Here is a 27,471-nt window from a genome sequence, read left to right on the forward strand (position 1 = left end):
CTCTGAAGACAAGCTGCTGGCATCTGGGACGCCTCTGTCACAGAGAAGGCACATGGCGGGGACCTGCTGATCCTTCATTCCTGGGTTTTGTTGCCTTCATTTGAGGTCAAGCCTCCTCTGTGAGCATCTGTGGGTCCTCTCAGCATGTCCGGGGCGCTTCTCTTAAGTGCTCCCTCGGTGTTTCTCTCTAAGTTACTGTCCTTTATCCTCATAAAAGACTCCAGTAAAGGATGAAGACCCACCTTGAATTGGGTGGGTCACATCTCAATTGAAACACCCTAATCAAAAGGCCCCACCCACAATAGGTGTGTTTCACAGAAATAGATTAAAATAACATGACCTTTTCTGGGATACGTAACAGCTGCAAACCAGCACAGCACAGTTGAGGAGAAAAAAAGTCTGTAAATCAGGATTACAGACAAGTCTAGAACTCATGGGAAATGTTTCCATTTTTATAACAATATCAAATATAATTTATATTTTTATAAAATTCAGAATGTTTTAATAGCAATATTCCTGAATTAAAATACACGTGTATACTGTACTATAGCATGTGGATTGGTTTGGTTACAAAACCGGTTTACTTTGATATCAGTGATGAGAAATCAGGGGGTTTATATGACGAAAACAAGCAACCATATAAAAAGTAAAAACTGCGTCCAAGAAGTTGTTTTGTCTACTCTTATCAATCGGTTTACTTTTTTGATGAATTGATTGCTTTGCTTTACTTGTTTGAATGAAATCATATTACACTTTAGAAACAAATAAAACTTTATGAAGTCATTAACATAGGGTTCTTTGTACGGACATCATTAACTTTGTATTTTGGCACACTGGTATATCTAGGCACTAGAACACCATTTCATGGTAAGTGTTTTCATCAATTTTATTGAGAATCAATACACTGAGTTTTTATTTGGCTACATTTTATCATTAACATATTTCACATGCCATATCAATCTAAGGTCATTCACTTAAATCCCTTAGCCTACAAACTGCATACCTTAAAGTAAAATAAAATTTCTACTTTAAAACTCAACTAGTCTTTTATCAGCTGGAGAGTAGACAATTTATGAATTTTTAAAAATAGTGATGTTAGAGTTCTTTATTAAAATATAGTACTTATTTTCACTTTGACTTTTTATACATGGTAAGAAGAAATTTGCGGCTGTTGTCTTCATGAATCCCCAACCTGTCCTTTTTTGAATGCCTTTTAAGTCTATAATGTATATGGTTCAAAACTGTATTTTCCTTCCTGGCCATTTCCCAATTAAAATTTCTGGTAAGGTCTCTAAAAGGACTCTTAATTTACACAGATAATGGAGGCCTTACTTGGCTTTTCATGTTTCGTAAAAATTTTCAACGTGAATGATTGATTTCTTCATAAAATGATTAGAGTTAAATGAAGAATTCAGGTGACGTAGGATGTATTAGAAAACCCATTCCCATTTTTTGTAATTTGCTATTTTATTTTTCCTCCTGTTTTTTTACTTTCTATAGAACCAAAATTTGTAGGTTTATATATGATTCCTGACAATGAAGACCGAGATGACAACAAGGTGTATTTCTTTTTTACTGAGAAAGCCCTGGAGGCAGAAAACAACGCCCATGCAATTTACACCAGAGTGGGGCGGCTTTGTGTGGTGAGGGTTGCATTTTCTCTCTTAATAAGCCTGCATTTATCAGAACTTCTTATGAGGTCTTGGATAATTTTATAGCAGCGCTCCAGTTTGAAACAGTGTCCAGTATTCTGAGGACAACCTAAAAAAGTGGAATTTACTATACTAATATTTATACTGCATATTTAGTGAAAGTTTTATTTGAAAAGAACCCTACATTTTTGTGTGCTTTTTCCCTGTTTCTGAATCCATGTTAAAAAAAAAAATAGTCTAAATTTAGGCTGTATCTCTTTCCCACATGTAAGTTTCTTTTTAAAATTAATTTAGCCAAAATCATGTTTTTTTCTTTAGTTCACATTCCAAATAATTTCCATGAGCATACTCCAACAATTGCTTTGGTTGATTCTCCTGTCACACAGAAAAACCATATATGCAATTTGTTGGGTATTCAGGTAGATCATTTGGGAACATATTGAAACAATGCTAATAATACTGCAAATATAAAGTTTCTATGAAATTTAGGAGGTTATGTATCAGATTTATATATATGTATATATGCATGGAATGTGTAGTTATCTATAGTGTGTATATATGCATATTTATTTCAAGCTTCCCTTATTAAGAAAAGAAAATGGAAAAGATGTTTCCATATTCCTGAGATAGACCAACTATTTAACTAAAAATAATAAAGTTACTTTATCATAAAATCAACTACTTTATTAAGGAGAGTCCACTGTATTAATATTTGTTCATATTTGAAAAATAGATTTAATGGACTTAGAGTGAAAGTACGCTGAAAAGGCAGAAAACAGGAATATCAAAAAAAGGGTTTAGGGGAATTTCAACTATGATATTGAGTATTATACTAAATTTTTTCCGTTATTTTTGCATTAAAAACTGTAACTCTTAGCGTCTGCACATGTGATAATAAAAGTCCTTTAGATACCCATTCGCCTACCTTTTGCTTTCCACAGAACGATGTGGGAGGGCAGAGAATACTGGTGAATAAGTGGAGTACTTTCCTAAAAGCGAGATTGGTTTGCTCAGTACCAGGAATGAATGGAATTGATACATATTTTGATGAATTAGGTAAATATAATTGGGAAAATTAAATGTTACTCTTTGATGTGTTATATGCATTTCGGTAACCCTCACTCAAGCACACACACGATACTTGTTTTTGACCATTTCTGACCTCTCTGTAATGTAGATCAAGTTTCTCCTCTTTGCATTTTAGACACATCCAAGTGGTGGTGGCTGAGTTTGTAGGAATAAGGAGAGGCCTCTCTCAGTAATTTAGAGTGTGCTTCTGTTTCTGTCCTGGTGGCTCAGCCCACGGAGACCAGACACCCACATTTCTAGTCTGCTATAATTTTCGTGGTTTTATGATTGCATATGGACATTTCTATCTCAAAACCTTTAATGATCTCTAAGCTATTTAATCCCAGTATAATTTTATATGCTAAGCACCTAAAGATACTAAATAATGTAATGGTCTTTACTTTTTCAGAGGATGTTTTTTTGCTACATACCAGAGATCGAAAGAATCCAGTGATATTTGGACTCTTTAATACTACCAGGTGAGAAATTTAAACAGTCAGGAAAAGCCATATGAAACAAAAGCTGCCTCACAACTTCCCCCTTCTCTGTACTCATAACTTGGAAAAAGTGTTGACCCATTTGTCATTCTTATTTCCGTCCAGACCCTTAGGCGTTTTGGTCTGTAACACTTCAGCATCCTCCTGTGCCCAGGATTCTAATGTCTCCCATTCTGATCTACAATGGAATGATTTTTTCTCATGTAGTTTGTAAGCTATTAATTCCATGTTATAGAGTCTAGGGCAGTGCTTTTATTTGTCATATAGAATTTTCCAAACCAAGAAGTTTCAAAGCTGCTACACAATCACCTTTGGAAAGCTTTCCTCTAAGCTCTCTAATGTTTTTAACAAGATAATACTTTGACAGATTCCAGTGTCCAGTTGAGTTTTTCCCATTGCTATGTATTCACTTCTCTTACTTAAAATGGTCTCTCCCACACTGATTGTTGTCAGTTCTCCAATACTTGTCAATTACCATCTCCAAGAAATGCATTATGTTGTAAATAATCACAAAGCACTGTGCTCATTCCCTTACCCTGAGTTGTCCTGAACCTATGTAGACTCACAGTGACACATGACAACTAGTGAAATTCATTGACTTGTCCTCCATGTTTAAATTTGTGTCTGACTGTTAGGGAATATATTCTCTTATTTGTCCTCTTTCTGCATTTGTATTTTTAGACGTGGAAGAATGCTGTAAAAATGAATGAAATGTTCTTTCATGTATATTGGTATATGAGGGGAAAATATTATTAGAATTACTTTGGGTTGAAAGCTTACATAAACAATTTCCTGAGTATCTTTTCCAAGTAAGACAGACTAGAGATGAAATGGCTGAATGAGAAATAAAGCAGAATAGACCTCAATTCCCTCAAGAGGGGTAGAATGATATTACTGTTTCTCTTCTGTATTACATTGATCATTATTATATAATCACGTATTACTCTGCACAGCTTTTGTTTAGATTTTCAGCAGGTGATTTCTTATGCTCATTTTGAAACAATTATAATGCTCTTTGGTCAAGTATCCTTCTATTGTACAATACCCTTTCTTCAAAAGAGATACATGAAAACAATGTTTCCTAACAATTATTCCCTGATGTAAAGAAAAATATTTAATGTGAATTGGTAGTTATTAAAGTCCATCAGCCCCTAATACTGTTTTTTTTATTTCATCTATTCCTTTATGCCTATTAAACAATTGTACATTGCATGGTGATTCAGTGGCTTTACATGATAAATACAAGCTGTGTATGGGATAATCAGTAGAGTTTTCTATGAGTTAATATGATCAATGTATAAGATATTTTCCTAAATGATAGTGTTATGGATCTGTCTGAGAAATCAAAACATGATTCCCCTCCATAATTTCAATTTTGACTGTTCAATTTATGTATAAGTTTGAGACAAAGGTTTCCCAACTGTGACCTGATGTACAAATAGATGTTTATAAAATGGTGATCAAAGTCCTACTGCCACCTTAGTTGAGACACTATCTTTATTTTTCCCAGTATCTCAGGCATTTCCAATTGCTTCAAGGTGTGGTATAACATTTGTGAACCAAAGTTACAAGATGGGAATATCGTTGCTGCTCTACAGGTGTCTCAGAGTGTAGGGTATTTTATGTTTATATAGAACTTTGCATTTTGCAAACCTCTTCCACAAACATTAACTATTTTGATTTTCACCATAAGGAAGCTGGGGAAGTGTTATTAATACATTCAGATCATGCCAAATTAAGAAATATGGCCAGATTTTTTTTACATAAACCGTAACAAAATTTGCTTTTGGAGAATCTGATTACTAATGCCCTCAATAGAATTTGCAGCAGTTACTGAACTACAGTCTCTATCCTCTACAAGTAGAAATTTTTATTAAGAAAATCATTTCAATTGTTACTAGTACTGGAGGTGAGGAATTTCGTTAATTTAAGTCATTTTCCTAGGATTAACCTAGTTCAGTCCAGTCCTTTTTCACTATAGCGCTGTGTTCAGTGACCTGGAGGAAGGAATAGAAAGCAAGGCTATTACAGCTGTGCAATCCCAAACTTAAGAATGGAAAAGTGCAAAACTTTCATAAGATTTTGAATCATTCTTCATATGATATATACTGAGGTATCTAATAAATATGAATAGAAATCATAGCAATATTAATACCATGATAATTAGGAAAACACTGCCTACTCCAAAAATGGCCCCCCAAAATGATATAAAAGCTTCAAATGAATAATTCAATTGCAAAAAAAAACTTTTTTAAATATTAAATCTAGATCTTACCCGATAAAAAAATATATACAAACATCATATAGAATTAACAGTAGTAAAGGGAAGCGACACAATTACATTTGTGATTCTAACATTTTTAATTGTAATAATGCAACTAAAATGCTAAGTTTTGGCGTTTCGATAACTTGAAATGTTTTATAGTTAATAGTTCTAGAATATTTCATGCTGAAGAGATGCAACTTATTTTACCCAAAAAGAGTTGATTCTTGTATCTATAGTCTGGGGGGGTTGACTAGGTGACCTCCTAGTCAGTTCCGGAACAGTAACTATCTTTTTTGCATTTTTCAGTAATATATTTAGAGGGCATGCTGTATGTGTCTATCACATGGCTAGTATCCGGGCAGCCTTTAATGGACCGTACGCTCATAAGGAAGGTCCTGAATACCACTGGTCACTCTATGAAGGAAAAATCCCTTATCCAAGACCTGGTTCTGTAAGTTCAGGCATTTAACAAAGTATTCTTATTTTTAGAGGCTCTATTTGCAATGTTTTGTTTACTGTTTCTCATGTTTCAAAAAATTTTGCGGATTAAACAATTGAGGAATTCTAAGCCTAAAAGTGTGCTCAAGTACCTGCATGAAAAAGAAATATCACTTTCATTAAGTTGCATGTGTGTTATTTAATGAAAATAATATAGCCTATAATGGGTACATCTTTGCAGCCTTATAAAGTATATCTCATCCTTGATATTTGGGCTCTCTAAGAAGCTCCAAATAAAATTTTATTTATAAGGGCCTTGGTGAATTCAGAATCATCCAATAAAATGAGCATCATATTAATTCCAGCCTCTTCAAAAGAATTAGCACCTTGTGTGTCTTCCAAGCAAGAGGCTGGAAGACTTTTAAATTTTCTACTATTTGAGTCCACCTGTAGATTTCCAATGTCAGGTTTCATTACTTCTCACTTGAATAGTTTTAAAAAAGGTTTTTCTCTGTCTCTTTAAAATACCGGGCATCTTACTTTAACATCCTTGCTGGCCTCTTTAAGAGAAATGTGCCAAACCAGAAATGTTGCTAAAGTACAGGAAGCTCCACTGCTTGCTTCTGAGCTGGTGCTACTACGATTCTCTTTAACTAGCCATTCAAACTCCTGTACTTTCAATTCCACAAGAGTTAAAAAGGGTTATCATTATCCTCCTCATCATCATTATTTCGTACCTTGTGTCCTGTGAGCACATTAAAAATGTGGGATCGTTGCATGTGCTATGGGAGCCATGGAGGGCAAATATTTAACTTGTCATGCAAATCAATGTCTATACTTTTATGAGCAGCTGACGAAATCCCATCACTGTGCTGATTCTACAATTACTTGTAAGTCAAGTAGAAACGTTTCTGCAGAGCCAAAACCCAAAGTGGAAACAAACCTTACATCCATTAACAAGTGTAAGGCTTTACCATTTCAATCACTCTCTCACACTAGCTTAAAATTATTACTTCCAGTAAGACATAAAGTATATTTTATTTCACTCTATTGATTGAAATTACAATTTAAATGGAGAAAACCCACTGCTGTGGCTTTGCTGGAAATGCTTCTTGAAACCACATGGTCTTAAAGGAGATTTGGAGGAAGTGACTGGTTACTCAACTGCTTCCAGACTGGTCCAAAATGTTTCCAATTATGTATCACAAAAGTATGCTCAACTGAAAGCCTCATACCATATTAAGAAATATGGAGTGATTTTTTTTTTTAACACAAATCACTAGAAATGCCATCTTTTCAGGATCTGATTACTAAACTACTGTATTTATACTCTTTAGAAAATTTTATCAAAATAAACCATTGCAATTGCTTCTAATTCTGGAGAAAATTTGCTAAATGAGGGAGCACTTATTAACATATGTAGATCAGCACAGTTAAAGGTATTTCAAGAACTAATCTAAAGTACTACTGAATATTTAATTTTAGAGTCAGTAACTTTAAGAATTGAGTTGTGTTACAGCAAATATTGCCGGCATTCACATTTTGTTGTGTTTAATCCATCCAAAAACAAAGTATATTTACACAGATTACAGTAGTAAAACAGAGAGGGGTGTTTTCCCTCGATAATTAACAATGAAGAAATGTGTATAGATTTCTATCTGATGGTAATAAAAGTCTATAATCAGAGAGCCTTTGGAACCATCATCTATTACGTTAGCATAGTTTCAGTATTGGAAAAGCTATTTTGTGAAGTGGTGACCCTGATTTTGGGTGCAGATTTAACACAACAAAGAGACTTTTTGTTTCGATAAGAACATTAAATTGTTTACCTTCAAATTTTAATTTTTGCAATGTAAAAAACAAATTTTAGTAGAAGATGCTAAGGGAAATAATGTGAATGTTTATGATGGTTACTAAGTATTTCTAAAGGTAATATTAGCTGAACACATTTTTGTAATTGATTATTGATTTGCTTTGTAGGTTTTAAGGCAAAATATTTATCTGATCCATTTGTTTTTCCAGTGTGCCAGCAAAGTGAATGGAGGGAGGTATAGAACCACCAAAGACTATCCTGACGATGCCATTCGCTTTGCAAGAAGCCATCCGCTGATGTACCAGCCCATAAAACCTGCCCATAAAAAACCAATTCTGGTGAAAACTGATGGAAAATATAACCTGAAACAAATAGCAGTGGATCGAGTGGAAGCTGAGGATGGCCAATATGATGTCTTGTTTATTGGGACAGGTAAAGAGATTAGAAAGGAACAGCGAGACATTGGCATTGACTCTTAAAATCAATAACTTTAATAAAATACCTATTAATAAATCTGTTTACCATTAGCACACAGCGAGTTAGAAATGAAAGATTAGAGCCCTGTTGTGACTGTAACAGCATTTATGCCTGTTGTTGGGGAGTAATTAATACTATCAACACTTTCATTCTTCAGAATATTCCAGTTTGAACAATAAATTGTGTTGTCACCCTAGGTTCAGATCCAGCAATGTTGAAGCAATAGACGTGAGGTTTTGTTAGAACACACAATTCTAGCTATATGGCCAATAATGTATTTGAATTAATTAATACATTGATAATGAATGAATGAAAAATTAATGTCAATGGACAAGTTCAGTTCCAAGTAGAACTTCTCATAGTGGAAGGAGGGTGCCATAGCAGGGAAACGTTTTCTCTTGTCACTCCCCCAACTCTACTACAGCCTTTGCTCACTCAGGCTTTTACAGATTACTTGGGACAGTAGTGTCACTCAAATTTATAATCACAGCATTGCCTATCAGGTCCCATTAGAGTCAACCATTTTTACCAGCAAGCCAAATGTTAACCAGAGTTTTTCAAGTTAGCTATTATAAATTCCACAAAGATTAATGGTTGTTAAGAACAACCTCAATGAGAACAAATGAATGTCACATTGCAAGGTGTTGAAAATGGATAGTATATAGGAAAAAAATACAGTCAATGCAAGCTAGGGTCTGTAGTCAACAGTAACATTGTATATGTTTCCACTGAAGATAACAAAGGCAGTATGCCAAAACTAAATGTCAATAGGCTGGGGGTATGGGGGAGGGTATGGGATTGTTTGGGGAGGAAAAGGAAGTGTCTTCATATAGATTGTGGTGGTGAAGGCATGGCTATGTGATTATACCAAGAACCACTGATTTTCTACTTAGGTTGAATTGTGTGAAGTGTGAATAAGATGATTTAAAACTGAAAAGAAAAAAAAGAGCAACCTCAAGAAGAGAAAATTCAAATATGCTTTGAGCTATTAGGCAAAGAATTAACAAAAGGCAGGGCCCCAATTTTCAATCTCATTTAGCAGCCATCCACTTATCCTTTAGCTTAAATGTGATAAGGCGACTACAGTATATGTTTATAAGATTTATATAATTTTAAATCCCCTAGGAATTTTTTCCTTAACTTAACTATAACCCAATCACTAAGCATGAAGGCTTCTTTCATGCATCTTCTGCATTTGCCACCCATTGATGTTGATTCTCTTGTCCGATAGTTTCATTTGCTGTGAAATAAATAGGAAGTTTTCAAATCTATATATTGTTAATCAATAAATTAGAGTGTCTGGATTTAATTTTGTCAGAATTAACATCATGATGTAGTACGTTATGTAGGTAAAACCTTCATGCTAAAGCTGTAAATCCTACATTACCAAAACAAAGAATAAGGGTGGGCCGCAGTGGCTCAGCAGGCAGAACTCTCGCCTGCCATGCCAGAGACCTGGGTTCCATTCTGGTGCCTGCCCATGCAAAAACAAGAGAAAAAAGAAGAATGAATATGTTAATAATGAAACTTCTAAAGTAAATTTATAATTTCAAGCTGTCATCCATGAACATTCCACTATAACTAACTTGAATCATAGACTTAAATTCTAAAGAAACACTGGCATATGCCAAGATCAGGACACAAAATGTAATATGACTATGGGAATACCAGTGTTTGGGCCTTTCCAATAATACTTTAAAACAAATCTCTGGTACAGGTTATATTTTATCCATTTATTTTAAAGGGTGTACATTAATTATCTGTTGTTCTTCACTGTGGGTTGAAGATCACCACAACATCGTATTTCTTTAACAAAATTAAAATTGCTTGACTATGAATTCGCTCATGCTAACTTCCATCAGAGTAAAAAAAAAGAAAAAAAATTGCATGAGTTGAGTAACCATTGATCTGATTAATCACGGAAAGGGAATATTATTTTTAAATACTCTGAAAAGTAAAGGCAATTGCAAAACAGTCTGTGAACTTTTTAGAAATACTTTCTTGTCAAAGTAACAAAAGCTAATTGACAGAAATCCAAAAATAACAGGTATATATGCATGTGGAATCATAAAAACAATGCTTAACTGAAAGGTATTATTTTGAACCATAATTTTCAACACAAAAGAACTTATTTGATGAATGTGTAATGAGTACAACATTGAAAATTGCCACAAATGATAGTTATTTCTCCCAAAAGTTTCCAGATTCATGCTTTAACAAAAAATATATATAGTCCTTATTGCAAAGTCACTAGTTTTAAATTAGTAATTTGAGTCTTACGTTTGTATTTTGCTGATATAATAATTGTCAGATGTTTATTATATATGCTTGGTTTTCAAAATAAATGAGAAATTTTGTTCCTTTTAATTAATGTACAACACAAGTAATTGTTATTAATTTAATTTTAACTCCATTTTTTTTAACTCAAACACAAGATTTGACAACTTGCTTAACAAATTGCTCAAATACTGTACAAACTCTTGGATCAGCACTTACAAACTATTTTTTTTTCCTGATTTATTATTTCCTAACACTACGTCAGTTTATTCTCATAGGCAAACTACAGTCTTACTGAATTTTTCACTGGAAGAGACAAGTTTAGAATATCAAGTAATAATAAAAAGGTAGAATTTGAAAATAGTAATATACATTTATAAAATTATGGTTAACAATGAAGCTAAATAATGGATACAGGAGGATTTATTATACCATTCTCTCAATAGTGTATGCTTCAAATTTTCCTTAATAATAAGTATATATATATATATATATATATATATATATATACATATATATATATATATATATACATATATATATATATAAATTTTCCAAAGTATGTCAGTACTTGAAAGGTTCACTAATATTAAGAGTGTAGTTTTGGACCAGGAAACCAGCTTAGGTAAGAAGGTTTCTTGCATTATACAATCATAGAAGTTAGAATAATTTGACATTTATCTTATATTTAAAAAATTCCATAAGGCATTTTTATGTCTGAATATTTTGAACCAAAATATTTGAAAAAATTAGATATCATTTGTTCTTTTTTTTTTGGCCAAGCATATAAAATTATTTTTGTATATGAGTTGAGAATATAGGCATATATGAGTAACAGTAGACTTAAGTCACAGAGGTTTTAGTTGTAAATATTACTGATTAAGCGTTTCCTACTTCTAGATCTCAAATTCTTATTTAAATTTAGAGTCCTATTTAATTTTTAAGTATTTGAAAGCCAGATCCTTATGTAACTTCTAGTTTATCTATTCTTTTGCTTCCTTGCAGATAATGGAATAGTGCTCAAAATAATCACAATTTACAACCAAGAAACAGATTCAATGGAAGAAGTAATTCTAGAAGAACTTCAGATATTCAAAGTATGTTTAGTAAAAATGTAGCTAAAATTGATGTATCACAGACAATTTACATGTGAGTTGTAAATAGGAATGACATTATTAAATATTTTCTAGCTGATATGTTGTGTTTTCAGAGAGAATTAAAGATTTATTTAAAATCTTGATACATTTGATTATTATAGACTAGTCAAATAAGTGACCATTTTTTAACTAACATGAAAAGAATCTCAGTGTATGAGCTATGACTATAAAGAAATAATGCTCATGCCATGTACGAAATCTGGAATCTTTATTGCAAAGTCACGTATTGTACAAATGTACTATCAATACAGGTGATTAAAAAATAACAGTATGTTTTCTTATTGTGGACATGTGGCAAGTTAAGCATTCTGCTTTTTATAATAGATTTCAATTACAAGGAGCATTTACTAGAAAAAATAAAAATTGAAAATAATAATCGCAGATTAGACAAGAAAAACAAAATTATATAACTTGTTTTTTTATGTCTAATATTTCTTAGATAGAGGTGAATATAAATACTGATATAGACAGATACAGGTACAGATAGAGATATAGATAAAGTTATGTGAAAAAATTTATTGTTAAAAAACAGTACATTTTATATTGGGGGTGCCGGTGATTCCCCAGAACCACAGATCACTCAAATCTGCATACGTTGTTAACCATCCTCCTATCTTAACTGGAGCAGCTGTCCTCTTATTTATTTTACTTATTAGGCCTCTATGTAAGATTTAATTTCATGTTAGGGAACTGAGATCTGATATTAACAATACCCACCAGTGTCTTGTTCATACAAACCCTTAGGAAATAGTTTGCCTTAATGAATGGATGTTTATGTGCATAAAGAATGCTACAGTTTAAATATTTTGAAAAGTAACACTCACAGAGAAGATCCAATATTTTCTATTTTAAAAAGAATTCTTCAAAGGGTAATCATCTACAAAGTGGATCCCACCTGCTTCTCCACCTGCAGACAGATCTGTGTTTTTGGTGATCCTTAGAGATGTCTAGTCTTAACCAACATCTCTGGGGTAACCTCTTAGCTCTCCAAGCCACTCTGCAGATTGTCCTTTTTCTAGAGCAATTATAAGACACAAAGGTTCTCATCTTGTACAAAGCATCCTGGGTTCATAGTGCTGGACCACGATCACTCAGGAAGAAGATATTTTGTTTAGGCCTAGGTTAAATTTATTCAAGACCATTTGGTTTAGTAGCAGTACTAATTCTTTATGGATATAACTGATTCAACTTCTAATGATGTGATTATAAGAAAGAACACTGACTTTATTACTTTATTTAAAGACACTTGAGTTTTCAAAGCACTAGTCCTAAACAAATGCAAATACAAAAACTTTCTGGAGACAAATGATAATCTGGTTAGATTATCTGCTGCTTTCCTCATCTAGATATCTGTTCCACTCCATTAGTAAAACCAAAAAGTAACCGTATTTTAATTCTATCTTATTCGTATATTGATTTATTAAAATGAAAGGTATGGATCTTTTGGCACAGGACCAAAAAATTACACTGGTATGATTTCAGGAGATGCAACCATATTAAGGTGGATGTTCTTGTATTTTCTTTCTTATGAAGGTAAACTTTTTTTTCAGGATCCAGTTCCTATTATTTCTATGGAGATTTCATCAAAGAGAGTAAGTGTGTGTGTGTGTTATATGTGACCTAAGGTCAAAGGATATAATAGAAGTAATAAATGTGCTTATGTGTGAGTTGGAAAAGGAAGATGAGTGTAGTTTACTGAAAGATATTATTTCCCTATTTATTAATCCCTATTTATTGCCAATACTTTTGAACAGAACTGATAATAATGATGGTCCAAAAGGTATGCAGTAAACACCTCCCCCTTCCACTTTAATATAAACAATTTCTGGTGTAAACTTCCCCCAAAACAATTGATGCATAAATTGCCTCCAATTTACTTGCAAATAGCATTTCTTTTTGTTTGGCAAGTGGAGACATACTGTATAAATTGTTCTGCAATTTGGCCTTTTCATTTAATGTATCTTACAGTTCACTCTACTTTATTTGCTAAACAGATCACACCTTTAAGGATTGCATATCAAAATTTAAAAGATCATTTACTCTTGACATTCCTAAATATCTTTAAAGGAAGACATAGAATTAGATAATGTAAGCACTTTTCTGCTTAGGTAGTAACAGAATAGACAGCTTGAGCTCTTCTCAAGTTCAGTCTAGCAATTTTGGTACACCTGCATTTAAGCCTATAAAAGTATGTAAAATATTGGAGAAATTAAGGTACCATTGTTCCATTATCTGTCCTGGGCAACTGCTGCAATTTAACTGAATATTTACTGAGATGATTATGGATAAATGTGAAACTCTATAAGCAGACCAGTGGGTGTTCTGTCCACATGTCTCTTTTTTTTTGGTCTCTGTAGCAACAGTTGTATATTGGATCTGATTCTGCCGTGGCCCAGGTCCGATTCCATCAGTGTGACATGTATGGAAGTGCTTGTGCTGACTGCTGCCTGGCTCGAGACCCTTACTGTGCCTGGGATGGCATATCCTGTTCCCGGTACTACCCAACAGGTACACATGCAAAAAGGTGAGACACAGCACTTGATGGAATATTTCTCATCCCTTAGGAAAATCCTAAATTTTTTTCATCTTTTTTTCCTGTACCCAGTCTATAGATATAACCAGGCTATTTTTATTTAAATAAGGCAAAAGTAATTATATTTTATTTGAATGTAATATAATGCCTTTTATTCATGCTCTTCAAATCACTGGTAAATTCTTTTAGACATTTAGCTAATTCTGAAAAAGAGAAACTCAATTTAATGTATTTTGCCTAATAAAAATTTGATTTACTGAACTCAACACTTTTGTCAGTAAAAACATAAGCATATAGCAAAGGTCCCTGAAATAACATGTAAATATACCGAAATTTTATGCTGTTTTTCAGATTAGAATAGCAGAAGCTACTTGGCAACTTTATTAAGCATATTCTTATTATCCTATGCATGATGGGAAACCCCATACATTTCATTTGAATATACAGGAAGAATAATCAAGAAAAAAGATATGTAGTTCTAAAGATTATATATAGGAGCTAAGGATTAAGTATATAAAATCCTGTTCTACTTGGGATTTATTTTTAGCTCTTCATTTAAAGGATGTTCTTCTTTATTCACCAATCTCAAATCAGCAACATGAGGTCATTATTTTTTTTCTTGGAAAGTGTAGAAAACCAGCAATATTTGCTATTCTCTTTTCTTTAAAATATTAGTTAGATGTTCAGAAATATGATGTGATTTTTTTTTTGTCTTCTGCTTCTGATCTGTTTCTATCTTCCTTTGACCTTAAAAGGCTAATGATCGTAAACCAAGCAATGATAATTTCATTCAGAACAAATTGATCCTATAATTTATCAGCCTGGAGTAAATATAAAAAACACTTTAGAGTAGACAGTAGCTACATACTACAAACAAGGGAGTAGCAAATAATTCAGGTAAAGAAACATTTCTGAAAGGAACTTTTAAGAATGTTTTTTTTTGTTTGTTTGTTTTTTAATTGGAAGAAGAAACATTTTCAGTTTGCATTTAGGGGCCTTGTTTCTGGGTTCTTTCAGCAGCAGGTACTGGCAACCTATGAAATCTTCATCCCGAGAGAGGACAGTTCTTTCAGTTCTGATGTTTCAATTACGTTACTCTCTATGCTGAACTGAAATAAACTTGTACTGAATTTTCCATAGAACAGTAATGAAGGCATGTGGAAAAAATGTATGAACCCAACCACTGCCTTCTGGTAGTAGGTGTTTTTGTCATCCACTGGTCAGTCAGTTAAATAAAGATGAGTATTTTAAGATGAGATGAGGATTATACATATACATGTGTGTGTGTGTGTGTGTGTGTGTGTGTGTGTATGCCCACATGCACTTGCAGTAGTAGGTATAGAAAAAAATATAGAGAAAATACCTCACACACACATATAATATCAGCCAAAGAATCTAATTTTAATTACCAAAATACTAATAACGAAGCCTTCTGTTGAATTACAAGTTATATAAAGTTCAAGCCTTAAAAACATGAAATTTATTTGCAAGTAAGTTTCATTAATTATTGTGTCAGAGACAGGAGCTGAGCGTGCAGTTGGGCTTGTATTTTTCAACCCCTTTTGGATCACCTTTTTGCCTTCTGAAACTTTGGCTGCAGGACTTGAAATGACTTAGATAAAAGTGAAATGTGGAAATGGCAAGCCACCACACACAAGGGGTTCAAAGACTTGAAAGGAAAATAAATAAATAAATTCTAAAATACATCCTGCATTTGCCCCATGTCCTCTCTACCAGCTGGTCTTCATTTATTTCATTTTGAAAGTGAATATTTTAACTCCTAGGCAAATACATGACCTGTATAATTATTGAAACGTGTGATTTAATTCAACACAAATGAAAGGCACTTAAAAACCCCCAAATTCCAATGTCTCCATTCATCGAGGTCATTGCCACTTGTTAGAGAAGGTAAGTAAATCCCAGGATGCTTTGAACAGGAGATAGCGAGGGACACAAGGTATTTGAAGAATGAGAGTATCTCTCCAATCAGGCCTTAGGAGGGTGTGCATATTTGGGGGGAATATATAAGAAATACTTTCATTCCTCATAAAATAATCAATTATGTTTTTCTCTTGATAAAGAGACTAAAAGCAGTTTAAAACAAAAACATGGAAGTATAAACAATTTCCGTACTAAAAAAAGCAATATATATTAATTTCATTTTTTGATATTTCACCTTTGGGTTTTTTTTTACATAGACAGGCACCAGGAACCAGACTGAGTTACTTTCCTTTAATCCCTTTTTTTCAGAATTTAATTTGTTCCACTTTATCTCTTTTGTTATTTGTATAGGTTCACATCTATAGAAGAGTTGATTTAAAAAGAAAATTAAAACAACCTCAGTAATTCAAAACTTTTGTCAATTTGTCCTAATCTGAATTAACATTCCAATGAGTATTTAAACAGAAAGGATATAATAAGTAGATAGTGAAATAATGCTTTGAAAGGACATGTCTAAAATAAATAATACACCAACTGTTTTAAACAATTGAGCAAACTGATTTTGTACAAATACTTGTTGATACCTGAAAATGATTGTTGAAGAATGCTGCCTTGTTATTATTTTGAAATACTGCTTAATGATTTATTTACCCATTCAGCCAGTTATTGTACTATATGTAAGGGGGCATGAGGAAATAATCTCAGCCCCTGTCTATAGGAAAATTCATCCTAATGTATGGATTTGTAAATGATAGTAGGAGCTCGCTCCTGAGCACATACTATTTATAAGGTACTAGATTATGTGCATTATACACAATACATTATTTAATCCTCAAAATAACTCATCCTTTGAGTTAATCTTGAAGATAGAGGTAGAAGGAGATTCCAAGTAAGGGGAATTATTGCCTGTGTGAAGACAGAGAATGTCCAGGGAAAACTGCAGCTCCATAGGTCAGGGCTGGAGTAGTAGGACCTGAAGATGGAAAGGTAATTTTGCCTTATTAGCAGCATAGTAATGTTTACAAGTCTTGGACCAACTCCTAAATATAACAAGCTTCTATATTAGGACTGCAATAATGATGATGAATTTTGAACATTTTCCATAGCTAAATGCTTCTTTGTTACATGGTGCCTTTTGTACAAGCACAAGCTTGGTAATATAGTTAAAAGGAATATAAATATATTCCTTTATATTCCTTTTTTTTTTTTGGAGAGTTAAAGAAAGTTAAATGAATGTGTGAGGTCATAGACAGGAAGGACTGAAATACTGGAGTCAGGAGCTGTTCTTGCAAATGAATTAGTTCAGTTTAGTGGCATGTAATGGAGATCTTACAGTAGCGTCAGAGTCTTTTGAACCATCATCCACCCCTGGAGGAGACCTTTTGGCCAAGTTCCAGCACATGAAGGGAAAATAGTTTGCTTTTATAGCAGATCGTTTTTTGCTTTATACCAGACTAGAAGCCGAAATTGAAAACTGGTCATTAAAATAAATACATTTCTGTTCACAGAGTGAAAATGAGCCAATAGGGGAAAAACATTAATTCACAACCAAAGCCACTAGTTTAAAAAGGTTTTCCAAAGGACACTCGCATTTACAGAGCTAGGTCTTTCTCTTCTCCTTGCTCTTTTATTTTGTCTATTTCCAGTGTTCTTGAAAAAAGTTTCTAAGAGGCTAGAGACACAAGAAAAATGAATGACTTTGAAAATGAAATGAAGCTCTGCTTGAACTTTCTCCAACTCCTGATCTAAATAAACATTATTTTTGAATGCTGAAATAAAGTATGACTATTTATAGATAGTATAAAATGAACCTGAAACTTTGCTGGAGGATATGATATCTTTCTTTGACAAAACTTGCTTCCGAAGATATTTTTATATAAAGTTGTGTATGCTTTGCTTATTATTCAAATTGGTTATGTCTGCTGCTGATAAATCTACAATCATTTGATTGTAGTTTATTATTATTATTATTAGTAGTAGTAGTATTTTGGGTGTTTTTTTGGGGGGGTGAATGGTCCAGGAATCAAACCTGGGTTTCCAACATGCAAGGTGAGCATTCTACCACTGAACCACCTGTGCACCCTTAGTTCAGTTTATTTTTACACTGCTTGTCTAGTAAACTTTATTTAACAGCATCCCTGTAAAGTGGAAACTATTTCCCATTTCATTTATTTCTCTCCTGCTCCATTATTCGTTATTACTTAGCAAGCTTTAAATTCCCTGTACTGAAGCAATTGTTCAATGTAGTAAGAAATTAACAATAGCAGTTTAATTCTCAGCTAGTTATGTCATCAGTTTTCCAATAGCTGTACATTCCAGGAATATAATATGGAAACATAAAACTTTCTACTTTTCCTTGTTACTTTTTTCCATGTTCTAATTTTAGATCTATTATGATTCATGTGGAAAATTTAACTTTGTAAAAGCCAAGGTCTTTAGATAAGGTTTCTTAGTCAGTAGCATCTATATGAAAAAATATTCATATGTACGTGGATCATACATACTACTAAAAATTTGATAGGGAAAGCCTGTCTGCCCTATCTTACAATAAAAGGAAAACAATTGTTGATTGAACAAAAAGATGTGAACTTATATTTGAGAAAGTACTTCATCTCCATTGGAGGTAAAATTCCATTATCATTGTTTGGAGGCAGCAAGAGAACCTAGATTTATTTTTAAAACTGAAAGTGGAGTAGACGCTAGGTGTCAATTAGCCAAACTTATTTTATAGAGGACACACACACACAAAATACAAACAAACAGGAAAAGGAAGATATTTGTAAATCATACTACACATGAATGGTGGCCCTAGAATTTGAATCTGGGTCCCTTTTCCAAAAATTTTAATTATAGAGCTCGGATATGAATCAAACAGCTCATTATTTTATCTTTCTGGAAGCCTCACCATCTCCCTTAAGAGTACAGCTCATGCTTTAGTTTTTAATTATTAACAACTATTGTCTTTTGTTTTTCCCTCAATTCTTGAAGAAATTCTATGACTTAGAGAAGCAAGTGATATATTCTGCCTTTATTTAATACTTCTGTTTTTACCTCTAATTTGAATTAAGTACACTGAAGTTTATGACTTAAGAATTCCAGGGTTCATATCACTAATATACACTGTTGTTGAATTCTTCATAAAGTTTCTTACAAATTTAAAATATAATATATATCTGGAATTCTTTTTTCCATGGATATAAAATATTGTATTTTTTCATGTTTAAAAAACACAATATTTTAAACATTCTATCAAGAATGCACATATACTCAAAGGCAATTCTAATTCTAATAGTAGGTGGATTGTGGAAAATATTTCTTGCCACTCTATGCAAGACATTCTGCTAATCATTTATAATGCACTATTCATTGAAGAGAGGCATAGTATTTCCAAATATATATCTGAAAAAGTAATATGAGTATATTATCAGTTTACCTTTTTTCATTAGTAACTGTGTTTGTGCTAATTGATCTTTATTACTACAGCACAAAACATTTAGATTAAAATTCCTTTACACAATTATGACCATTTTTAATCAAATGGAAATTCTTCCTGAAATTCTACTGTCCTTTACCAGCACACATCCCTTACTACCTAAGATACTGATTGCAAATCAGAAGATCTTCTTATTGAATAAAATTTTTAATGACATGTAAAGGGAAACTTCTTAAATTATTGCTTGGGAATCCAAAATTCAAGCTTATTAATGTTTAAAGAACAGTTCTATATACAACTTAATCATTGGAAGATATCAATAGAAATATGGAAAACTATAAAACTTGGATTTTCTCCTTGTTTGGTATGAATGATCAAATTTTTTCAGTAGCAGAATAGTGCTTGAATATTTAATGCAGTTGGCTATATCTGGAAAATTGAAATCTGAACATCTCCTCAATGCATTTACTTTATTTCAGGAGATTCCGCAGACAAGATGTTCGGCATGGAAATGCAGCTCAGCAATGCTTTGGACAGCAGTTTGTTGGTAATGTATGGGAAATCAATTGCTGTGGGTTACTTAGACTGGACATTGCAGATAAACTGCAAACCTCTTAAAAAAAGAGTCCTTATTTGTGATCGAAATATACTAGAACAATGTTACTGAAATGCTTCTTTATTTCTTTCATTACTTAAAATATGGATTTGATATAAATTTTTACCTAACTAGGAAAATGTTTTATATACCACCCCCAAGCTTTAATATTAGATCTCCAAACAGGTAACTCCTAGAAGGAGAATGCTGTGTACTTTAGGTGGCTAATGCCACAGTGATTAGTAGGTTTTGTCTCTCCATCCCATACATGGGAATTTTTTCGCTTACAGAGATCTTGTTGAAAGTGATGTAACTTGTATCAAGCCACTTAACGAAGCTTTAGCATAGAATAAAGTGAAAAACATTTACTCTTTAGCTGGCATAGGTAAACCTAGAGCTGGGGTTGATGGTGCCGATGTGAGATTAGGTTGAAAGATTGAAGAGGGTCTTTGAGGTAAAGAATGAATGGAAATTCCAGCTAGGGACAAGTGTAAGGAAGCCAAACAAGACAGGAAGGCACTATTCTGAATCTTCAAAGTGTGATGGCCATTGGTGAGCAGGCTGTGTGCATTGTCACTGGGCTCATGAGGAAGTAGCAGGAGGAAGGCCACGTGAAGGGGAGCACAGTGGCGGTTACGCATTCATCCAGAGATGGCAGTCCAGCTTCACTTCACTAGACACCAGACCGACTCAGGGGTCAGTGCAGGACTCAAGCCTATTGGGAATTACTGGCAAGTGAAAGGCATGATCTTATCCTTAGGAAAACTTAGGGGTAAGTTTTGAAGATGGAGACTTGGACACAGGGAAAAATTTCTAGGATCTAGTTATGAATTGGATCTTTGTTACAACAATAGAGTAAGTCCACTTGCTTTTATCCATCACTGCAGCGAATGTACTTTCTTGTATACAAACCTAGGTTCAAGACCAGTGAGAGCATTTCTGGCCCAAGACTTTTTAAAGTTACAATCAAATTCTGGTTCACCAAGTCCTTAGTTCAGTTTTGTGCTTTCTTCTTACTGCAACTGCCCCACATCTGGATAAGTGCAATCCCTTATCACAATGTCACTCACACCTGTTGTCGTGTTGTGCCATAACACCTAGATTTCTGATTTCACTTTTGCTTGTAACCATGAATTTGATCTTTTGCCTTGCCTGAACTTTTGGTGCTCACCTTCTCTTCCTGCTTTATCAGTGGATGAAACCATTGATTTGCCATGATTTTAACATTGATACACCATCTTACCATTCCTGGTTGTTGTATCCTTAGCCAATCAGACTTCCAGATACCATCCTGCTCCATAACCAGGGCCCAGATTTTGGGCATTTAGAAAATATTCCAATCTAACTCTTAATGACCTTATTTAGAAATTAACATCATTGAACCTTAATTGCTAAGAATTATTCGTTTTGTTGCAAGGGTCTGAATAAATAATCTTTTTTTTTTTTAACATAACACCATACAAACACAAACATTCTTACCATATGATCATTCCATTCTTGGTATATGCACAATAACTCACAATATCATTACATGACTGTATATTCATGACCACGATCACCTCTCAGAACATTTGCGTAATGTTTTAAAAAATTAATTACCTGTTAAAATCAAAGTCTCTATACTGATGTTAACTTTTGTTTTGTAGGGGATGCTTTGGATAAGACGGAAGAGCGACTGGCCTATGGCATAGAGAGCAATAGTACTTTGCTGGAATGTACCCCACGATCATTACAAGCAAAAGTCATTTGGTTTGTACAGAAAGGACATGAAACAAAAAAAGAGGAGGTAAATTATAGCTATGCCTTCACGCCTTGGTGTCTTGTATATAGTATATGCTTGAAAACAATTTATTTGGGTGCTTAAAAATGAAACTTTTCATTTTAAAATAGGTTTTATTTATTAGGTGTATTTTATGTATGAAATTTGTACATATATACTAATTTTTATATGCAAATATAAATTTTATGTATATATAAATGAATACTTTCTATATATATGTATAAATCGGTAACTTGAATCCTGGAAATTAGATTTTTCTTTTTATTCAGGAGGTACTTATAGCTTCATGATTTTAGTGTCAAGTTGTCAAAGTGATACTTTTACATTGTGTCATCCGAAGCATTGTTTCAGTGAAATAGCAAATTTAAGCAACACAAACACACATATTTTGGACATAAAGATAATAGAATTAAAATGACAGCAGCAACATTTAACTGGTTGTATGATAAATCATATTTGAGACAGACACAGGGGTTCTTGTCCATTGGGAACAAAGGAGAAGTATCAGTTTATTTGGTCTTTAAAGAAGATTTAATGGTGGAAATTATATGCTATGATCATCTAAGTGATGGGAGTGAAACGACTCAGCCTGCTTTACAGAGGTGAAGGATAGGCAGCATTTAAGGCACCCATATCGAATACTCTGGAGGCAGTTACCAGGTAAAAAAGAAAGTGATGAATCCAGGGAGGTGATTGTATTCAGGGAGAGGTCAAGGAAGTGAACGAATTAGGGAAGGCAGATAAAATATCTGATGTTGCTGTGTGTTTTGAACTTCACAAAACGTGGAATTATAAAAATAGCAAGAGGAAGGAAATCCAGTTATATTAGAGGGATATGCGTGTTGGTAGAAGTGCAGACATGATCCTGGGTAAAGGGATGGCTTCAAGTTGAACAAGGAAATTTCTAGAGACCTGCCTGATGGCACAGGAGAGAGCTAAACAGAGCATATTGAATAGAGAGAATCCTTGGAAGTTTTCACCTCATTTTGACATTGGAGACCCAATATTTGTCTTTGAGGAACAAAATTATTGATTCCATCTATGGAACATTTTGACTTCTCATACCTTTTTTCTAGCCTACTGTGAAACTAAAAACTAACATGTTCTTATTAAAATTATACAATACAGTACAAACATGATTAAATTTATAAATCTTAGGTTCCTGACATGGGTATTAGAGAGAAGGTCACCTCAATAATATAGAGATACAAACAGGAAAGGAAAATCCTCCTACATTTTCATGATATCATAAAAATAAATGTGTCCAGGGTGGTGTGATGGTGGTTCAGTGGTAGAATTACCACCTGCCATGCCAGAAACCTGGGTTCGATTCGCAGAGCCTGCCCAGGCAATAAATAAATAAATAAATAAATAAATAAAATGTGTCCTATAATGTAACATAGCACTGAAATAAATTGTGGATTTAGTACTAAAGAAGTTTCCATTTCACAAATGTGAGGTGGAGGCTTTTTAAATTCCATCATAACTCACTTGGCAGGGGAGGATCTGGGATTATTCCATAGTTCATCCAGATGGATGGCTTTAGAAGACAGAGAAATAATTCTTTCATCAGTGGTTGTCTTCACTCAGTAGGTTCTGTTTCTAATTTGGAACTCACCGTAATCTGTCTCATTTGGAAATCTTCTCATTTGGAAATCTTTACCAAATCATTTTGACGTGCTGCATTCATCAATGTTCAATTATAAGCTTCTTTCTTATATTGTTGATAATAAGCTGTTTCTCCTCTCCCATAATTTTTAGTCAGTATTTCCAATCGCACTCACATTTCTCTGAGTGATGTTTTTACTAAGATTTGAAATTTTGTGTTTGTTATCTGCATTAAAGGGCATATCATAATCAGAAAATACCTGGGTTCTCAAGAAATAGCAAATGTACATGTACATATATATATATATATATATATATATACATTATTTCACAATCTAAAACAAAGCGAAAGGAAGACAAAAGTGATTATTTCATCAAAGTTTGGATGCATATACTGTGTATACAAAGTGGAGTTGCTTCCCATGTGAACTGTAAATTTTATTCAAAGACCATTTTTGCATTGATTATTGTTACTGTAAGCATATAAGACAATCATTTTATTATCAAATCTTGGCCATTGGAAAGAATGCTTAAGGTCATCTAGTCCAATTTTTGCCTCCTGTGGGAATGTGTTTTAGAATGTCTTGGTAAAGGCCCACGAGCTCCTCATGGACACTGCAAGCCATGAGAATTCAATAATTTGCAGTCAAATCATGTTCTTTTGTAAAAGTTCTGGTTGTCATATATGTGTTTTCCTTTTATCAAAATGAAATTTTTATTCCTGGAACACCTGCCTGCAAATCCAAACTCAGTGCTCTGGAGTTACCCAGAAACCACAAATTCATATGGATAAAGTTCTCACTTGATCTTAACTCTAGATAGTCAAGTTGCTAGAAAGCATCTAGAAACTCAGATATTTTAGAGTTCTAAACTCTGGATTACTGTAGTTCTCTCTAAAATGCTCATTAGACTTTCCTGCTTCCTTAAATATATTATATAGAAGACAATTTAATTCCACAAATGTTTATGGAAAGTCTACTTTTCTAGGTACTTCAAAAAAGAGAATCTCCTTTGTGATGCCCCAGTTAATTATGATGTGCCTCAATTAATGTGATATCCTGAGGGGAAAAAGTAACTTAATAGATGAGACATGCTAGAAGGAGCTATTCTTTGATGTATTCCCACTACCCACCAGGAACTGTGATATGTGCTCTACCATATTATCTCTAGATCTCAGAGTGACACATTAAATATAGTTATCCTCATGTTGTACTTTCTTTTTGGGGGGGGGGGGTGGTGGTGCGTGGTCCAGAAATCGAACCCGAGTCTCGCGCATGGAGGGCGAGCGTTCTTCATTGAACCTCACGGGCACCCCTAGCCCCGTATTGTAAATGCTGGCACTGAAGCATAGAGAGTTACACTCATACACAAAGTTAGTGACAGGCCCGAGGTCTAAATTCAGGCATTCCTGACTCCAAAGCTGTGCTACCTCACATCTAGTCATTGTCTGAGGACCAAGGACTGTGCTGTAGGCTTTTTATAGCTTATACTATTTTATTGTAAAAATAGTTTATAGGTGAGGTAATTGAGATACAGAATGGTTAATAATTTGCTAGTAAAGTAGAATTTGAATCCGATTTTTCATATTTTTTTCTACTAAACCACACTGCCTTCTGAAATTAGAATTCTAAATATAGTTGCTCTGGGACATGGAAATGAAAATGCTTCACACCTGGGGTTCTAGAACTTGATTTCTGGAAAATGCTTCTCATGTAAGCTTGATCCTCATAAATTTTATTTTTTGACAAGATTTAGGGAAACATGCTGGTGCAGCCTTTGCGGCAGGCATACACCCCACACTTGATGTCTGCCGATAATTTGAATAGTCCCCACTCTTTAAGCTCTGATACCATGTACCTTTGTTATGCTGTATATTCAGTGTAGACATCGATGCATTCCCATCCTCAAACTGCCTTTTAAAGTTTCCACCCTACGTCTGTCCACAGCAGAGGGCTTCTCATAATAGCCAGACTCATTCTGCTCTGCTGTGAGAGTATGTTGGTAAAAAACTCAAAGAGTGCTCTACTTCATTTGCTTGTGTTCTTAAATAAACTGTTTTATTCATTCACTTGAAATGCATTGTTTGCGCATCCTTCTGAACACTGTATGCCAAGCAGTGTTATAGTCATAGAGATCTAGCAGTGAACAAAGAACGGCTCTTTCTTCTTTCTTAGAAGGTAATAATAATAATAACTAAATAAGAAGAGTATTTAACACGTTAGGTGATGATAAAGAGAAAATTACGCACAAGACTGAGAAAGGAATTACTTAGAGGGAGAGGGTACAATTTCAAAAGGGGTGCTCGTGGGAGGTCTTATATGAAAGGTCCCCAAGAAAGTAGCATTTGCAAAAAGACCTGAAAGAAGTTAGGACAGAAGACATGTGACCATCTGGGAGAAGAACTTTCTGGGCAGAGGTAACAGCAGGCGCAAAAGCCCTGATGTAGCCTGATGTCGAGTGTGGCTGACATATTCAGAGTCCTGGGGAAGGAGTCCAGTGAGGCTGGAGTGGAGTGAATAATTGGGAGACCAACAGACCATGGGTCAGAGCTGATGGATCAGCTGAGGCAGGGCCTTGCAGGCCACGGTGAAGGGCTTTGACCTTTGTTTTCAATTAAACAGGAAATCATTCGGTAGTTTTCAGGAGAGAAAGTGATGTGATCAATATTTGGTTTTAAAAATGTCATCCTTGAAACTGTTTTAAAGAATTCAGTATGTTGGGGTAAGGGTGGAGACATGTAGCCATTGAACTGAGCATGACACAGGGTTGAGGTAAAAATCTTTGTTCAAACGTACATTAACTCTTAATGTATACCTTCCCTATACCTTCCACTCTAATGCTATGTGAGTGACTGCTCCATAATATAGCAATAATGTGCTTGCAAGTATTTTCCAGTTTAAAAATGTGATTTTATTGTCTATGACTGTTTTCACTCTGACACCACAAAGCTGAATACTTCTGACAGAGACCATATGACCCACAAAGCCCCAAATACTCACTCTTTACAGGAAGTTTATCATTCCTTGACTTGAAGACTCGAAGGTGCAGATACTAGCAAAGCCTTCTTAAATGGGTGTTATTGTGCAGAATTTCTCAATATTTTGAAAAAAAATTTTCTTATGAATAGCTTTGTGCTGCATACTAAAATTTCATTGCAATAAATTTTCAATTCGACCAAGAAATATGAGTAGTTTCCTAAAGTTTATTCTTTTGGACCTCATTCCTTAGTGCTTACTGACAAAACCAAAGTATACATCACCAAGACACTGAAAACAAGGTTGAGTTCTAGGAATAAGTTGAATGAACTTACATCATTCCCACGGGAAAATGGGAGAAATGCAGGGACAATTTCACGTATATAAAATGTTCCTCATGCAGGTATGCAAGCCACTGGTTCATGGTAAACAAGGCAAAATTATTTTCTGTCTGATCCTCATTGACCTTTCCCTTACGGATGCTATATTTAACTATTTAACTATTTTAATTTACTTTAAATAGCTAACCATGTGTATTTCATAAACTGCCAAAAATGCACAAATGTGCATATTTATTATAGGAAATGAGAGCAAATGTGTATTGACATCAAAACTCTAAAACTTCAGTTTCATTTCACTCTTTCAATTCTTTTTTTCCTATGTCAAAAATTGTCACTTCTCAACTCTGCCTTCAGACCACCTGCTGAGTAAGAGAAATTAATTGAAGTCAATTAAATAATGGTGGGAAATCTAAGAGGTTGAGGCATAGTTACCTTATCAATCGGCAGCTCCTTTCACATACCTTAGGGCTGATTGCATCCATGCTGGATTTGTACAGTCTAAATTAAAGCATAATTTTATTTATGATTCAGTGGGTTATTAAGGAAACAAACTCTCTTGTAAAAACAAAACAAAGAACAACAGAGTAAACAAAGTAAGCCTTTTCGTATTGCAGTTATAT

The 27,471-nt window shown here is 33.9% G+C and overlaps 1 protein-coding gene across 2 annotated transcripts in view; it reads left to right on the forward strand.

Annotated features, from left to right (window-relative positions):
• Window positions 1-27,471, forward strand: part of SEMA3E (semaphorin 3E) — a 292,458-nt gene that overhangs the window by 254,466 nt on the left and 10,521 nt on the right. For both annotated transcript variants that reach the window (XM_077151784.1, XM_077151800.1), the window contains exons 7-16: window positions 1,501-1,643; window positions 2,594-2,708; window positions 3,130-3,199; window positions 5,790-5,934; window positions 7,944-8,166; window positions 11,494-11,585; window positions 13,196-13,237; window positions 14,003-14,169; window positions 20,032-20,099; window positions 21,794-21,933. In XM_077151784.1, coding sequence (XP_077007899.1) covers window positions 1,501-1,643; window positions 2,594-2,708; window positions 3,130-3,199; window positions 5,790-5,934; window positions 7,944-8,166; window positions 11,494-11,585; window positions 13,196-13,237; window positions 14,003-14,169; window positions 20,032-20,099; window positions 21,794-21,933 — 1,205 coding nt within the window. The remainder of the gene's footprint in view (window positions 1-1,500; window positions 1,644-2,593; window positions 2,709-3,129; window positions 3,200-5,789; window positions 5,935-7,943; window positions 8,167-11,493; window positions 11,586-13,195; window positions 13,238-14,002; window positions 14,170-20,031; window positions 20,100-21,793; window positions 21,934-27,471) is intronic.

The sequence above is a fragment of the Tamandua tetradactyla genome, chromosome 1 (genome assembly GCF_023851605.1).
Source record: "Tamandua tetradactyla isolate mTamTet1 chromosome 1, mTamTet1.pri, whole genome shotgun sequence".
In the NCBI taxonomy this organism is placed as follows: Eukaryota; Metazoa; Chordata; class Mammalia; order Pilosa; family Myrmecophagidae; genus Tamandua; species Tamandua tetradactyla.